Here is a 17366-nt window from a genome sequence, read left to right as displayed (position 1 = left end):
TACGAATGCACCTTATTATAATTTTTTATTTGGTGCGTTCCGCCAATCCTAACAATACAATTGTTCCAAACATCTTATTAGTGCTAAAACATTTATATTTCCTAACTATTAAGGGGCTAAACCATCTCATAAAAAAATCCTCAAAACATCTTCAAAACATTAAAACTCCTCTAACAAATGTAACAGTTGGTACAATACTGTTAGGTAGATACGGTTTCCTGGGATTTGATAAACCCAGGTTTATCTATCAGGTATTTGGCACTCCACATAATACATTTTTACTGCTTCATAGTCCAGTGACAGTATGATGTATAGCACTTTGATGTTTGGCATTGTTCTTAATGATTTGCTTGCACACAATTTTTGTGTTGATGTTCATGTGTTGATATTTGGAACTCTACAGTTCCTGAGTCAACAGAGCGTTGGAGACTTTTAACACTATGCACCTCAGCACTTGTCTACCCTGCTCTGTAACTTTATATCATTTGCCACTTCATGGCTAAGTTTCTATGCTTCTACTTTTCAATAATACCACTCACAGCTGGGGAAGGTCTAGCTGCTTGTCTTAAAATCTGCAATAACTTGCAATCACATGATTGCTGGGGCTCTACGGCAGGGTTCCCCAACTCCAGTCCTCAAGGCCCACCAACAGGTCATGTTTTCAGGATTTGATTAGTATTGCTCAAGTGATAATTGCTTCACCTGTACAATACAAAGGAAATCCTGAAAATATGATCTGTTGGTGGGCCTTGAGGACTGGAGTTGGGGAACTCTGCTCTATGGGCAGCAAATCTGCTTGGCCACATTAGATCAAGATCACCTCTGGGAGTGAAGGTTGGCACTTTGGGGGACTGCCTTCTTCTGTAATTCAGGACCCTATGGATACTCCAGGTACAGTGGGAAAATCTGAACAATAAAAAATAAAATAGTTCCCCAGAGAAATAAGTAAAAAGGTAAAAAATAAAAAAAATTGTATCAAATTTTCAAAGCAGTGATAAAAAAATTACAAAGAAAAAAGTACTAAAAATATTAAGAAAATCAATTTTTCTTTTAATCTAAAATACATTTTATTACAAACATATACCAACTAAAAAAATATGTGCTACCATATTAGAAACATATGGCCATAACACAACTAGTAATTTATTCAACAGGCTATTTTTTGTGAAATGTGAACAGTAAAACTATGAACAAAATATTGCTTTTGTTCATATAATGTATGTCTCAAAAGGAAAAAATATATAAACAATGCAGTAATTTAGTTGCACCTAAACTATTGCTAAAAAATATTGAAATTTGTCTCCCATAAAACAAAGCCTCATATGGCCACGGTATTAAAAAACAAATATGAGTATTGAAAAGAAGAGAGTCAAGAAGGAAAAATATAGCTGATTATTAAGACCTGGTCACTAAAGGGGTACAGAAGTGCTGTAAAATAGATCTATGCACACAAGTCAAGAATCAAGAGGCATAGATGCTGTGACCATTTTATTGTAGATATTTATTGATATCTCTATCAATTGCTACTATATTTATGGAGCAGAATACAAAAATTGTGTATGCACACTGTACAATCAAATTGTCCTATATTAGGTGCTATGATTGTGTAAGTACGAGTAAGTATTGTTGAGTAGGATGGATGCATCCTTGCAGCGGACTTCACATGCTTTTACTTATCAGTTGTCAAATTCTTCGGCATATTGTTACACTATTTTAATATATTGAATATAACATGCCATTAAATGTACTCTGCATTAATGCTATGTAAAGAAGTAGTAATTGGAAAAAACTTGCCTCACTTAACCCCTTTACCCCCAAGGGTGGATTGCATGCTAATGACCAGGCCAATTTTTACAATTCTGACCACTGTCCCTTTATGAGGTAATAACTCTGGAACGCTTCCATGGATCCTGCTGATTGACCAGCGATTTCTCATTTTTACAACACCATTTTTTTAGGGACCACATCACATTTGAAGTCACTTTGAAGGGTCGATATGATAGAAAATACCCAACAGTGAAACCATTCTAAAAACTGCATCCCTGACAGTACTCAAAACCACATTCAAGAAGTTTATTAACCCTTCAGGTGCTTCACAGGAATTTTTTGAATGTTTAAAAAAATGAACATTTAACTTTTTTTCACAAAAAAATTAATTCAGGTCCAATTTGTTTTATTTTACCAAGGGTAACAGGAGAAATTGGACTTCAAAAGTTATTGTGCAATTTGTCCTGAGTATGCTGATACCTGATATGTGGGGAGGAACCACTGTTTCGGCGCATGGCAGAGCTCAGAAGGGAAGGAGCGTCATTTGACTTTTTCAATGCAAAATTGGCTGGAATTGAGTCGGACACCATGTCACGTTTGGAGAGCCCCTGATGTGCCTAAACAGTGGAACCCCCCACAAGTGACCCCGTTTTGGAAACTAGACCCCTAAAGAACTTATTTAGGTGTGTGGTGAGCACTTTGAACTGTCGTAGCTGTTTTTGTTCTGACCAAGCGTCAGATCTTTCCAGATCACCAGTGAGGCCGGATTGAGAGGTTTTGTCGCCCTTCTGATGACAAGCGCTTGGAGACAAAGGACTCAACACACACGGGCCGTGGTCAAATCACTTTATCTGACGTAATGAAATATAAGACATGTTTTTATACCATTTACAGCAATATGTGACTCAATATGTGGAGCTCATTTGGCCCCCACCATCACCTCAGGGTCGTATCTTGTTTACAATATAGCCAGAACATGTTGTTGAGAATAAATATGATAACAAGTATAGTTTCCTTGAACACGGAGACTAGTAGTCTACATGAGAATAATTTCTAGCAGTAATAAGGCAAAAGGCAATTGAAGTCTTAAAGGCATTTAAAGGGATATAAAAGCAAACCATTAACTCTTCTATATCAATTTCCCTCTTTTGTAAATGGTATAACCTTTGCCACAGGGTCAGCTGATGTCCACAAAGAGCTACTGTCTCATGGGTCTAGTACCCATAAGGGGGCTTCCTACCTGCTTCGCCCATCCACCCTCAGTGTGGACACTCACTTTCCCCATCAGCAATGGCCACCTGGGGTCTATGATACACTACAGAAGGTTCAGCCTTAGATTCTTTTTTTATGCATACATTATTCAGTAGCTTAAGTAATACATATATTAGCGCTTTTACGGCTACATAAAGCAATAAGCAAACCAAGAAAATTTGCATACAAGTCTGCAAAATGCCAAAAATCCATCCTGCTAAGCCATTAAACCAATTTGCTGGATTTAGGAAAGAGAATGTGTTACCCCACCAGGAGTCTCTGGTTGCACTGTGTTGTTTTAACCATTGGTCTCTAAGTTCACCTATTCTGTCTATACTGGCCCTGATCTGGAGATTGCCAGCAGGGTCAATATAGTCACAACAGGTGGGACCAATTATTTGACACATTCCTCCTCCTTTTGCTGTCAGGTAATCTAGTACTATAGAATGCTGGTTAGTAACTGTCATTAATTGTCTCTGTATTGTATTAGTTTCATTAAGAACTTCAAGAATCTCGAAAATCTGATCGTCCAGGTAGTCGGTAGCTTCCATTAATTTATCCCACATTTGTGTTATGAAGGGGTATATTAGCGTACTACTGAATATTTTATTTGTTATCCCCATTTCTACTAGATGCGGCCTACCATTTGGCCGGGGCTTATTGTCTGCAGCCCTTCTATACCAAGTATGAATTGGGACTGCTGCCGTGTCTATTTTACTATGAGGAACTATGAAAGTGGCTGGTTTTAGCTTGGCAAGAGTGCAGACCCCTCTTATGTCTGGGCTCACCCACCTGTAGGCGCGATGTCCGCAAACCAGGAATACTCCATCAGGGAGAACACAAACATGACCAGGGGTCTGTATACATTGGTATAAACTCAAAAGTCCTGACATAGGCTTATGGGCACACCAAGTATTATTCATTTGTTTTCCGCTTATACCAGATGTACATTTACCCCTTTCTTTCCTTATTATTTTACCCGTAGATGCTTTACAGCCTTCAACACCATCCTGGTACACCGTCTCATTAACCTGTGTTTGAACGCGAGTGTATATGCGGAAGCAATTATTGTCCTCACCACAGGTGTCTGCTCCAGTGTGTTGAAGACTGAACCACAGTCCATCATTGGGAATAGAGTCTGAGTGAGGGATTTCAGTCCTCCTCCTGGCGACCATATTTCCGACATCTGAGTCATATTCCCGCCACCACATTTGTACCTTAGGCCGCGTTATATTAAACTGAAACCATGGATTAGCGGCCCATCCGATTATAGCCAATGAGGCAGATATATCACGGGGCACATCTTTTCCCCAAAACCTAGATTGAGTCCAAGTCTCATGGTGTATGCAGTGTGGGGTTAATACCTCCCATGGCTCCAGAGGTAAGGCCAAGTACGGCATAGTCCTCGCAGATACAGGGCTGGGTTTACAGATCCAACAGTCTTTCGGTTTCTGTCCTTCCATGTCCTTTATAAGAAGGGCATGATGCCGAATGAGTTTGTTGTCCCAGTCAGCATTTAAGAGTTTATCCTGTGTCTCTGTAGAGTGCAGTAACCCTGTCACTGCCAGCAAGGTGATGAGGAGTACAGTCATTCTGCTGTTGACAGGACCTTCTTGCAGTGACTGGTGTGGATCCAAGTGGGCTTTCCCTCCAGTTTTACTGAGGTGGATGTGGTCAGCTGGACTTGGAAGGGGCCGTCAAATCGTGGGTCCAGACTCCTTCTCATGTGCCTGCGTATAACCACCCAATCACCTGGATTCAGCTGATGCACATCTGCACTGGCATTAGGATCTGGAATGGATGAGAACACATGTTTATGCACCACATTAAGTCTTTCCTGTAAGGCCTGGACGTAGGCTGTCAAAGACCCGTGTTGCATTTGCAGCACCTGTGGGAAGTACAGACCAGTCTTTGGTGCACTACCAAACAGGACTTCAAATGGAGACAAGTCTGTCTTCTATTTGGAGTGTGTCTGACTGAAAAGAGTGCAAGAGGCAAGCACTCTACCCAGCTCTTTCCTGTCTCTGCCATGGCCTTTTGAATTTTCAGTTTAAGTGTCCCATTTAGTCTTTCTACCTTCCCACTACTTTGTGGCCTATATGGTGTATGAAATGCTTGCTGTACACCCAGGGCCTGCATGACTTCCCTCATTATTTCTCCCGTGAAGTGTGTACCCCTATCACTTTCTATGGTTTCTGGGACACCATACCTGCAGATCAGTTCTTTCATCAGTTTGTCTGCAGTTGTTTTAGTAGTTGCAGATTTTACCGCAGAGAAGAGATCTACACATACTAGGACATATTCATACACTCCTACCTTTGGTAGCTGTATGTAATCAATCTGCAGTCTCTGAAACGGGTAGAGAGGCCTAGGTGTCGCTTTCTTAGGGACTTTTACTGTTTTACCTGGGTTGTGCTGTGCACAGATGAGGCATGATTGTATAAGTTTCGCGGCTGCGTAACTGAAACCAGGAGCGATCCAGAAGGCATCCACCATGGCACACGTGACTTTTGGAGGCGTGCGTGGGGCCATGTGTTGCTTGCGCCATAATCGGAAACAGGGACTTCGGTAGGCACAACTTATCCTTATTCTCCCATACTCCATTTGAGTTCAGCTCAGCTCCCAGTCTCCCCCAGTGTTCCTTCTCTGTTTGGGCAGCCTGTTGCTGGAGAGATTTCAGGACATCTAAACTCAGCGTGGCTGGAATATGCTGACTCCCCGCCACGGTCCACTGCTTCCTAGGCCGCCTGGCTGCTATTTTAGCAGCCTCGTCCGCCCTTCTGTTGCCTTCTACCTCCATGGAGTCACCTTTTGCGTGTGCTTTTACCTTGACAATGCCAACCTGGACTGGTAACATCAATGCCTCCATCAATTGTTTCACCAGCTCTGCATTTTTAATGGGCTTACCGGCTGATGTAAGGAACGCTCTGCTTCTCCAGATAGGGCCATAATCATGGGCTATTTCCCATGCATAATTCGAATCAGTGTAAATATTAGCGACTTTACCTGCAGCGGCTCTACACGCCTCAGTGAGTGCCTTCAACTTTGCCTCCTGCGCCATGTGAGGAGAGAGTGGTTCAGCTTGGATTACCTCATGTGAGGATACTACTGCATATCCAGTGTAGAATCGTCCATCCTGGTGGTATCTGGAGCCATCTACAAAAACTCAAAATCTGCATTAAGAACAGGTTTTTTTCATAAACGTGTGCAAATCCAACTGTCTCCTGACTCATCAGTTCTATGCAGACATGTTCAAGTGTCATGTCAAAGTATCCTTCCTCACTCACTAATACGGTCACCAATTCCCCCTTTTCTGAATCCACAGGCAGGAGGGTGGCTGGATTCAGAACGTTACACCTTTTGAGGGTGACATACTCAGGAATTAGTAGAGCACACTCAAGTCGGAGCTGTCTGGCCATAGACAGATGTTTTGGTTGAACTTGTAGGAGTATGGCATGGATGTCATGTGGGGAATAGATTGTCAAAAGAAACGTCAGTGTGATATCACATGCCTTTCCTAGTAGTGCGGCTGCTCCTACCGCACAGACACAATCAATTTTGTGTGACGTCCCGGGTCACTAAACCTAGGAAGATGCATAGATGCTTAGGTGACCTGGGTAGAGGGAGATCTTGAATTGCCTGTTTCCTGTCAGGTGTCTGGTACCTTCGGCAATATAATGTCCCAACAAATGTCACCTTTTGTTTGTAATACTGTAATTTGTCACGTGAGACCTTGCAACCCTTAGGGTCATCCACGTACTGTAATAGTACAATCAGCGGATGAGGTGATGGCCACTACTCAAGGATCCCTGCCATCGCTGCTGAATAGATGGCAGGGGGTTTCTTTCCCCCTTTTGTGGGTGGACTATCCAACAATATTGTTCACCTCTATGAGTAAAGGAGAAAGATACTGACAGTCTGTGTGCAGGGGTACAGAGAAAAATGCACCTGCTAAATCAATGACTGTGAAACATTTTGACATTACTGGGATCTGTGACAGTATTGTGTGTGTGTGTTAGGGACGATTGAGGTCACACTCACTGTATCATCATTAATAGCCCTTAAGTCATGAACCTTTCTGTAAGTGTCAGCAAACCCTTGAGTTCCTTTTTTTTTTTTTTTTCTTTTTTCCTAATGGGATACAAAGTGGTGTCACAGGGGGAAGATCTTTGCAGTCCAAAGGGGGGGTTTCTTTGCACCAGAACCCCTGCCTTAACATACTCTCTAATATCTCTTCTCGGGGCAATTGATTTGGCTATTGATATTGCTAGGCTCAAGGGGTATTGCTTTAAACAAGGGGGAGTGGTTCCTTCTTTCATTTTAATCATGACAGGGGGAATGGGTAACTGACCCACATCCGTTTTTCCCCTTGCCCAAACAGTGTCTGGCACCTGTCCCATTTCCTCATCCTCAGGCATTTTGGTGTCAGGTGTTAGTTTCACCGCTTTTGTCATATACACCATTGCCACAATCTTACACAAATGTTTATCTGAGAGGGGACTTGTGACTGTAATACCCTCAGGAGAGTACTGTATGGTGGCCTGGATTGCACTCAGCACATCTGCTCCCTGTAAATTCATAGGGGTATTGTCACTAACAATAAGTTTTGTAAGTACCACAATTCCAGCACCTCACTGTTTCTAGGTCCCTTGGTACCTTACTACGTCTCCACTGTTTTCCTTGTGCTCCAGCATACATGACAGGTCGTCTTATTGTCCTTGTTTGCTCAATTTCTTTAGCTACCTTAAGGAGGTCTTTCGGATCTACATGTCTCCATTCAGGTCTGGCTGTCTGTACTGTGTCTCGTAAGTCTTTGCTCATACCGTCAATGAATGCATTCACCAGTATTCTAACATCAAGTGGGTTTATGCAAATGTACCACATGTCTGCCCATTTCAGCTGTAACCGTCCAAAGTACATCTCTACACTCTCTCCTCTTTGCTGTGTCACGTTAATCAGGAGTACAGACTGCTCTGATTGTTCCACTGTAGCCCATTGTCTTAGTGACTCACAGTATGTCTCCCCAGACCGTGCAGATTTATCATCCATGCCCCAAGCCTGATTCTTTGTCACATCTGTGTGTGTCTTAATTATATGTCCTAGTGCGTCACCTGCCTTTAAACTCACCAACCTCTCTAGGTCTGCCCAGGTACACTTATATGTCTGCTGTATTTCCTGTATGTGTCTGTAAAACGGGAATGGTTGGTCTTCAGGGTCAGGCAACTGTTTCAACAAAGCTAGCTGGTCAGAGGGGCTCCAGGGATAATACACCTGCATCTTTCTTATTCTAGTCGCACTGATGGGGTTGGTCGTCTGATGTCTACTGTCAGCTTACTCCTCAAAGGTCAATGTCCCCACTACCCACTCTATTATGTCAGCTTCTTATGTCACTACATATGATCTTGTCTGGACAGGATTTAGCGCAACTCGCTTAGGTCAGTAGCACAGGTCACACAAGTAGCTATTCAGTCTGGGTTTGTCTGAGTCTGATCACAGTGTTTACAAGTCCATCTGTTTTGTCTGAGTCTCTGGTTACTCTTTGTCAATCAAAACATTCATAATACACCTTCCACACTGCTGCACATTCATTCTCAAGCATCATTTATTCACTTGCTATTTTCTTCCCTTGTCTGTGCCTTTTTGTACATCCAAACATTCACACTCTGGTATTTTTGCCTTTTTTTTTTTTTTTTTTTTTTAAATTGGTCCAACCTGTATTACTGCTTCCTTTCTTCTCTGTCTTTTTCAATTTGCATAGCTCTCTTGGATCTCATTGGGGGCACCGACGGTACACAGAAAAAGTTGCCATGGCTTCAACCTTTTTCTGCCGACAGCTCACCTTTCTTCTGAAATGCCCTCCCAGTGTGCCTGGACCTCTGTCTTACAGGCCACACTTAGCAAGTCAGAGAGAGCCTGCCAAGGTGTAGCGGGAAGGCTCCTTGCCTCTCACCCGGTAGACCTACAGGATGTAGCGGGAAGGCTCTCTGCCTCTCACCTGCTAGATCAGCTGGCTAGAATAGGATCAGGCCTGCATCCTTCCAGCCCAGCTCCATGGATTGTTGTGGGAAGGCTATTTCAACCTTAGACAGCTCACCTTTCTTCTGAAATGCCCTCCCAGTGTGCCTGGACCTCTGTCTTACAGGCCACACTTAGCAAGTCAGAGTGAGCCTGCCAAGGTATATCCAGAGGGCTCCTCACCCTCGCCTCTCACCCACAACAATAAAACCTGCTGACTAAAGTAAGAAGTCCCAGGTGTGATAGGACTCTATCCCACTTTATCAGCCGTACAGTCGGCTACCTCCTCTGTTGATACACAATTTGCTATACAAATCAATCACACAACTAGAAGCAGGTTCAAACACATTAATGACCAAACAATCACTTACAATGACCATCAATCACTTGCAATTTCCTTCTAAATTAGGCACCATATTTTACTTTTAACTTCCAACTTCAATTAAGTACTGTTGCTTTAAAATGCACAAATCTTTCAGCGCGTACCTTATGGATAGAATTACAGAGAATTTTGAGCACAGCTCACACTCAGCAGAGATAAGAGCGAAGGGAGAAGAAACTGCGCAGCTCCATCCTTCCCCCCTCCCATCAGAATGCAGCGTTCTTCACTGAATTCTGTAGCTCTTTAGAGTTATCAAAATCAATTTCTACAAAGAAACTCAAAATCACGGGATTTCACTGTAAGAGCAGATGACTGTATAATGAGATTAACAGAGTCTTGCCCTTTTATGGCCAAATGCATTCAGGAAACTTTACAATGTAATGCCACATATAACACGAGCTATATCATTACTCAATTCATTCAGTCTCAGATGCAGATTTGAAATATCTATAACGCATCTGTCCGGAATTCCACCACAACTAGAAAGGTAACAAATCTCTTGACACAAAAATGATGTGTGATGATTCATTTATACGTGCTCATTCACGGATTTTTTTTTTTTTTTTTTTTTTTTCTCAATTACTCATCTCTCATCTTATTCAGAGGTTCTCATAGACATACATACAAGGATTCACACAGCCTGCCTATCTTGCACTTTGGATTTGATTGACACTTTAACCTACAGCAGTGTCCACTGACACTCCGAGAACACCAAAGCCAACTTCTTAAACAACAAGAAACATTGAAAACCAGAGCAACCAAAAAACCACAGCCCTATACAAAATACAGCCTCATATGATTTACTGCCAATCCAAAACAACAACAACTGCACAGAGTCTATCCCAGACTCTGTGCTACACAGTATACAACCAGTTAGTATATTAGTATATTGCCAGAACAGTTTAACAGATAATACAGATGACAATTATTATCTTATTACTCTATTATTCAACTCTCATACAGACATACTCACCCCTCACTGGTGATGTGGGTTCTTTTGAACCGTGCTGTTACAGTCTTACCCAGAGGTATGTGGACATCCTTAGAGAGGTTGCAGATGCAGAATCAATGTAAGAATAAATGTTCTCACCTGCTGCGGCCTGGATTCTGCATTTTCAACCTCCCAGGAAGCTCCCACATACGGATTCCGAATAGACTGGTTTCCACGGTCCCTGTTCGGGCACCAAACTGTCGTAGCTGTTTTTGTTCTGACCAAGCGTCAGATCTTTCCAGATCAACAGTGAGGCCGGATTGAGAGGTTTTGTCGCCCTTCTGATGACAAGCGCTTGGAGACAAAGGACTCAACACACACGGGCCGTGGTCAAATCACTTTATCTGACGTAATGAAATATAAGACATGTTTTTATACCATTTACAGCAATATGTGACTCAATATGTGGAGCTCATTTGGCCCCCACCATCACCTCAGGGTCGTATCTTGTTTACAATATAGCCAGAACATGTTGTTGAGAATAAATATGATAACAAGTATAGTTTCCTTGAACACGGAGACTAGTAGTCTACATGAGAATAATTTCTAGCAGTAATAAGGCAAAAGGCAATTGAAGTCTTAAAGGCATTTAAAGGGATATAAAAGCAAACCATTAACTCTTCTATATCAGAACCACCAAGTGCTTCACAGAAGTTTATAATGTAGAGCCATAAAAATAAAAAAATTATATTTTTTCCACAAAAATGATATTTTTGCCCCAATTTTTTATTTTCCCAAGAGTAACAGGAGAAATTGGACCCCAAAAGTTGTTGTGCAATTTGTCCTGAGTAGGCTGATACCCCATATGTGGGGGTAAACTACTGTTTGGGTGCATGGCAGAGCTTGGAAGAGAAGGAGAACCGTTTGACTTTTTCAATGCAGAATTGACTGGAATTGAGTTCAGATGCCATGTTGCGTTTGGAGAGTCTCTGATGTGCCTAAACAGTGGAAACCCCCCAATTCTAACTCCAACCCTAACCGCAACATACCCTTAACCCTAATATCAGCCCTAACCCTAGCCCTAACCCTAGCCCTAACTTGAGCCCTAACAGTAATGGGAAAATGGAAATAAATGCATTTTTTTAAATTTTATTATTTTTCCCTAACTAAGAGGGTGATAAGGGGGGGTTTGTTGTGAGTACATTTTTCCCTTCACCATTGAGGTCTGATGAACTCCCTCCTCTGGTGAAGGAAGGTAGTGAGACTGATTACCAAACACCTGGGCAGCTGGATGATGACTGGGTGGCTGGAATTGAGGACTGGATATAAGGCTGCCGACGCCCTTCTTCCTGGCTGGTGATTTTCCTGCTGGATTCTTGGAGACCAGTCTGATTCCTGCATCTCAAAGCCAAGTTTTTCTGCTCTGCTTTGTACTCTTCAGTTTTGTTTTTGTTTTGCCTTGTTTTTTGGGAGTTCTGCCATCCCCGGCTGGGGGTGAGCTGAATTCCATTTTTGTCTCTGATCTGTTGATCTTTTGCTCTGTCTTCAGAATATACCTGAGTGCTGATATAGTCTTTTGAAGCCTAGCGACTTCAGGGCCTGTTTTTCCTATCAGTCGGTTGGCTCATTTTGATAGGGTTTTTGCGGATGGCAGACAGCAGCTTTCCTATCCTGTCCTATGTAGTTAGCCTGGGCCCCATCATTTGCTCAACCTATCTTTCTATCTGTGTTAGTGTTTTCATCTTGCTTTACCGTCATTATATGGTGGGGGCTGCCTATTGCTTTGGGGTCTGCTCTGGGGCAGTTTAGTTTTTCCCCTTTCTGTCTTTAGGCTATGTAGTTCTCCGGCTGTGATCGACGGGTCTAGGGCACCGTAGGAACCCCCCATGGCTACTGCTAGTTGTTGTGGATAGGTCCAGGGGTCTGCAATCCGATACTCCGGAGGGACATTTTGAGTACCTGGTGATGTCTTTTGGGCTCACTAATGCCCCTTCTGTCTTCCAGTGCTTCATGAACGATATATTCCGAGACTTTGTGGATAAATTTTTGATTATCTATCTGGATGATATTTTAATCTTCTCCAAGAATTGGGACTCTCATGTGGAACATGTTCGGACTGTGTTCTGGATTTTGAGGGAGAATTCACTGTATGTCAAAGGATCGAAATGCCTTTTTGGGGTACAGAGGATATCATTTTTGGGATTTATTTTGTCTCCGTCAACTATTGAAATGGACCCGGCCAAGGTACAGGCCATTTATGATTGGGTTCAGCCCACTTCTTTGAAGGCCCTCCAGAAGTTTTTGGGTTTTGCTAATTTTTATCGGAAATTTATAGCTAATTTTTCTGGTATTGCCAAACCATTGACGGATTTGACTAGGAAGGGTGCTGATGTGCTGAATTGGTCTCCGGAGGCTGTTTCTTCCTTTCAGGAGCTGATTTACTTCTGCTCTGGTTTTGCGGCAACCTGATGTCTCACTCCCGTTTCAGGTGGAGGTGGACGCTTCTGAGATTGGTGCAGGAGCGGTGTTGTCCCAAAAAGATCCTGTGACATCTAAAATGAATCCTTGTGCTTTCTTTTCCCGAAAGTTCTCCCCATCCGAACGTAACTATGATGTGGGGAATCGGGAACTGTTGGCCATGAAATGGGCATTTGAGGAGTGGAGACATTGGTTGGAGGGAGCCAAACACCAAGCCGTGGTCGTTACTCACCACAAGAATTTGATTTACCTGGAGTCGGCCAAGCGCTTGAATCCTAGACAGGCTAGGTGGGCCTTGTTTTTCACACGTTTTGATTTTGTGGTCTCTTTTCTTCCGGGCACTAAGAATGTCAAGGCAAATGCCCTCTCTAGGAGTTTCCTTGCTGATTCTCCTGTTGTGACTAAGCCTGCTACCATCTTAGGCGAGGGGGTAGTTCTTTCTGCCATCTCGCCCGATTTGAGATGTGCTCTGGAAGAGTTTCAGGAGGACAAACCTGAGCGTTGTCCCAGTGGAAAGTTGTATGTTCCTGACCAGTGGAGGAAGAGAGTGATGTCTGAAGTTCATTGCTCTGCATTGGCTGGTCATCCAGGTATTTTTGGTACTAGAGATCTGGTGAGTCGGGCTTTTTGGTGGTCCGCCTTGTCTCATGATGTCAGGAATTTTGTGCAGTCCTGTGGGACTTGCTCCCGGTCTAAACCTTGTTCTCGCTCTAGTGGCTTGTTGATGCCTTTGCCGGTGCCCAGGAGGCCATGGACCCATATTTCAATGGATTTTATCTCTGATATGCCTGTCTCTCAGAGAATGACTGTTATTTGGGTGATTTGTGATAGATTCTCTAAGATGGTCCATCTTGTACCACTCCCTAAGTTGCCATCTTCCTCTGAGTTGGTGCCCTTGTTTTTGCAACAGGTGGTTTGCTTGCACGGGATTCCTGAGAACATTGTATCTGACAGAGGAGTTCAGTTTGTGTCTAGATTTTGGAGGACTTTCTGTTCCAAGCTGGGAATTCAGTTGTCCTTCTCCTATGCGTTTCACCCTCAGACCAATGGGCAGACGGAGAGAACAAGCCAGACTTTGGAGTCGTATTTGAGATGTTTTATTTCTGCCGATCAGGATGATTGGGTTTCATTTTTGCCCTTGGCCGAATTTGCTTTAAATAATAGAGCTAGTTCTGCCACTTTGACGTCACTTTTTTTTGTAACTTTGGTTTTCACCCTCGATTTTCTTCAGGGCAGGTGGAGCCTTCTGCCTGCCCAGGTGTTGACACTGTGGTGGAGAGAATGCACCAGATCTGGGACCAAGTAGTGGATAAGTTGCCTCTCTCCCAGGAAAAGGCCCAGCGGTTTTCCAACCGGCGTAGGACCGTTGGTCCCCAGTTTAAAGTGAGTGATATTGTTTGGTTGTCATCAAAAAATATCGCTATGAAGGTGGCTTCTCCTAAGTTTAAGCCTAGATTTATTGGACCTTACAAGATTTTGGAGATTATTAATCCGGTCTCTTTTCGGTTGGCTCTTCCTGTCACATTTAAAATTCATAATGTGTTTCATAAGTCCTTGTTGAAGAGGGTTGTTGAACCAATAGTTCCTGTGGTGGCACCTCCTGACCTTATATTGGTTGAAGGTAACATGGAATATGAGGTAGAGAAGATACTGGATTCCCGTCTGGCTAGACGGAGACTCCAGTATTTGGTTAAGTGGAAGGGTTATGGTCAGGAGGATAATTCCTGGGTCTCTGCCTCTGATATTCATGCCGAAAGATTGGGGCGTGCCTTTCATCGGGCTCACCCGGATCGCCCTGGTGGCATGGATGAGGGTTCGGTGACCCCTCCTCAAGGGGGAGGTACTGTTGTGAGTTCATTTTTCCCTTCACCATTGAGGTCTGATGAACTCCCTCCTCTGGTGAAGGAAGGTAGTGAGGCTGATTACCAAACACCTGGGCAGCTAGATGATGACTGGGTGGCTGGAATTGAGGACTGGATATAAGGCTGCCGACGCCCTTCTTCCTGGCTGGTGATTTTCCTGCTGGATTCTTGGAGACCAGTCTGATTCCTGCATCTCAATGCTAAGTTTTTCTGCTCTGCTTTGTACTCTTCAGTTTTGTTTTTGTTTTGCCTTGTTTTTTGGGAGTTCTGCCATCCCCGGCCGGGGGTGAGCTGAATTCCATTTTTGTCTCTGATCTGTTGATCTTTTGCTCTGTCTTCAGAATATGCCTGAGTGCTGATATAGTCTTTTGAAGCCTAGCGACTTCAGGGCCTGTTTTTCCTATCAGTCGGTTGGCTCATTTTGATAGGGTTTTTGCGGATGGCAGACAGCAGCTTTCCTATCCTGTCCGATGTAGTTAGCTTGGGCCCCATCATTTTCTCAACCTATCTTTCTATCTGTGTTAGTGTTTTCATCTTGCTTCACCGTCATTATATGGTGGGGGCTGCCTATTGCTTTGGGGTCTGCTCTGGGGCAGTTTAGTTTTTCCCCTTTCTGTCTTTAGGCTATGTAGTTCTCCGGCTGTGATCGAGGGGTCTAGGGCACCGTAGGAACTCCCCACGGCTACTGCTAGTTGTTGTGGATAGATCCAGGGGTCTGCAATCCGATAGCTGCCAACCTCTCTGGTTTTTCTGGACTTACCTGGTATTTTGTTTTTTCCTCCTTTGGTGACTCATCATAACAGGGGTTTGATTTACTATTTATAGCGGGTTTTTATGTTTGGCAGCTGTCACATGCTAAAAGATGCTTTTTATTGTAAAAATTGTTTTTGCATCACCACATTGTGAGAGGTATAATTTTTCCATATTTTGACCCACAGAGTCATGTTTTTATTGGTACCATTTTCGGGCAAGTGACATTTTTTGATCACTTTTTATTCCGATATTTGGGATGTAGAATGAACAGAAACCAGCATTTCACGAATTTCTTTGGGGGGGCGTCTTTACCATTCAGCGTGTTGTAAAATTGATAAAGTGGTTTTATTCTTTGGGTCAGTACAATTACAGTGATACCTCAATTATATCTTTTTTTATGTTTTGGCACTTTTATACAATAAAAACAATTTTATATAAAAAATAATTATTTTTGCATCGTTTTATTCTGCGAGCTATAACTTTTTAATTTTTTTGCTGATGACACTGTATGGGAGAAGATGACATTTTCAGGGGTGCCATGTTTATTTATATTCATCTTTTTGATCGTGTGCTATTGCACTTTTTGATCGGCGGTATGATGATAAAGCATTGTTTTTTGCCTTGTTTTTTTTTGAAGGTTCACTAAAGAGGTTAACTTGTGGGACAGTATTATAGGGCGGGTCATTACAGACGCGGCAATACTAAATATGTGTACTTTTATTGTTTTTTCTATTTCCAAAAAAAAAAAGAATTTATTAGGGAATATTTTGTTTTTTTATTTATTTAGGATTTTTTTAAAAACTATTTTTACTCTTTTTTTAACTTAATTACTTTGTCCCAGTGTGGGACATCACTGTATAGTGTCAGATCGCTGATCTGACACTTTGCAGTGCATTGTGTCAGATCAGCAATCTGACAGGCACTGCAGGAGGCCTTCTCAGCGCCTACTCTCAGCAGGCCCTGAGAAAGCCTCTTCCCTGCAGGACACTGAAGGCCCCCTCGGCCATATTTGATCTGGTGGCCTGCAGGAAGGAGGCCCTTGGAACAACACGAGCACATCACGTTGTTCCGAGGGGCTCAGGGAAGTACGCAGGGAGCTCCCTCCCTGCGTGATTCTTCCTTTCCCCCCATACACTGCAATCATGTTTGATCGCAATGTGCCAGGGGCGGTCCGTGACCACTCCTAGCACATAGTGCCGGGTGTCAGCTGTGATAAACAGATGACACCCTGACGTGATCAGCTGCACTCCCCCCCGTGAGAGCAGCTTATCGCGGTGAAGTATTATCCCATCCACGGTCATACGGTCCCGGGTCACATGGACGGGATAGTATGTCCAATGTCAGAATGGGGTTAACTGAACTATTAAAGTCTCCACTTTTGGGTTCACTTTTTCGTTTGTTAGCTTCCTTTTTTCTGTATTATTTCTGGTATTAGTAGATAAACAGCACTTCTTCTGGCATTAGTGTTCCCCTGGTTTATTAATCTGTGTTTTAAATATCATGTGGGGTTGAGTGGGCCATGGTCACATAATTTTGAAGTATGATCTGTAAAATCACGCAGTTGTTGACTAACAAAAATAAGCCACAACTTGTTTCTGAGCCCTCCTAGTGCTACAAATCTTCTTTATAGGTCCTACCTTGCACAAATAGATTGCATTGTTGAAAGAAGGTATGATTTGGATGCAAGAGAGCCGAACCTTTTAAAATCATTTGCAAACAGACCTCTAACATCTACATTTACTAGCATGGAAAGTTGCATTTACTGTGTGTCGATATGTATATTGAAATGGCATTTTATTTTAACTGAAGCAGTTGGCAGTGCTATTTACAGTATGATTATATTTTTTACAGAGAAGATAAGTCTGTCTGCACCCAAGAGAAAATTAAACCTTTGCCTGTCAAATTCGAAATGCAAATTTCAATTAAT

At 42.8% G+C, this 17366-nt stretch overlaps 1 protein-coding gene across 1 annotated transcript; it reads right to left on the bottom strand.

Annotated features, from left to right (window-relative positions):
- Positions 1-2598: 2598 nt before the first annotated feature.
- LOC141101416 (uncharacterized) lies at positions 2599-11028 on the bottom strand. Its single transcript, XM_073590507.1, has 2 exons — positions 10389-11028; positions 2599-4809 (listed from the first exon to the last, which is right to left on the bottom strand). The coding sequence occupies exon 2, from the start codon at positions 4608-4610 to the stop codon at positions 3027-3029; it is 1584 nt and encodes a 527-aa protein (XP_073446608.1). The 5' UTR covers positions 4611-4809; positions 10389-11028; the 3' UTR covers positions 2599-3026.
- Between the last annotated feature and the right edge of the window lie 6338 nt (positions 11029-17366).

The sequence above is a fragment of the Dendrobates tinctorius genome, unplaced genomic scaffold (assembly GCF_039654945.1).
Source record: "Dendrobates tinctorius isolate UK_male_01 unplaced genomic scaffold, ASM3965494v1 ptg000011l, whole genome shotgun sequence".
Taxonomy (NCBI): Eukaryota; Metazoa; Chordata; class Amphibia; order Anura; family Dendrobatidae; genus Dendrobates; species Dendrobates tinctorius.
The sequence above is the reverse complement of the archived record's forward strand: the minus strand, read 5'-3'. Positions and strand labels throughout refer to the sequence as shown.

What these genes read in the sequence shown, in the direction of transcription:
- LOC141101416 (XM_073590507.1), bottom strand. Translation starts at nt 4,610, where the DNA reads ATGACTGTACTCCTCATCACCTTGCTGGCAGTGACAGGGTTACTGCAC.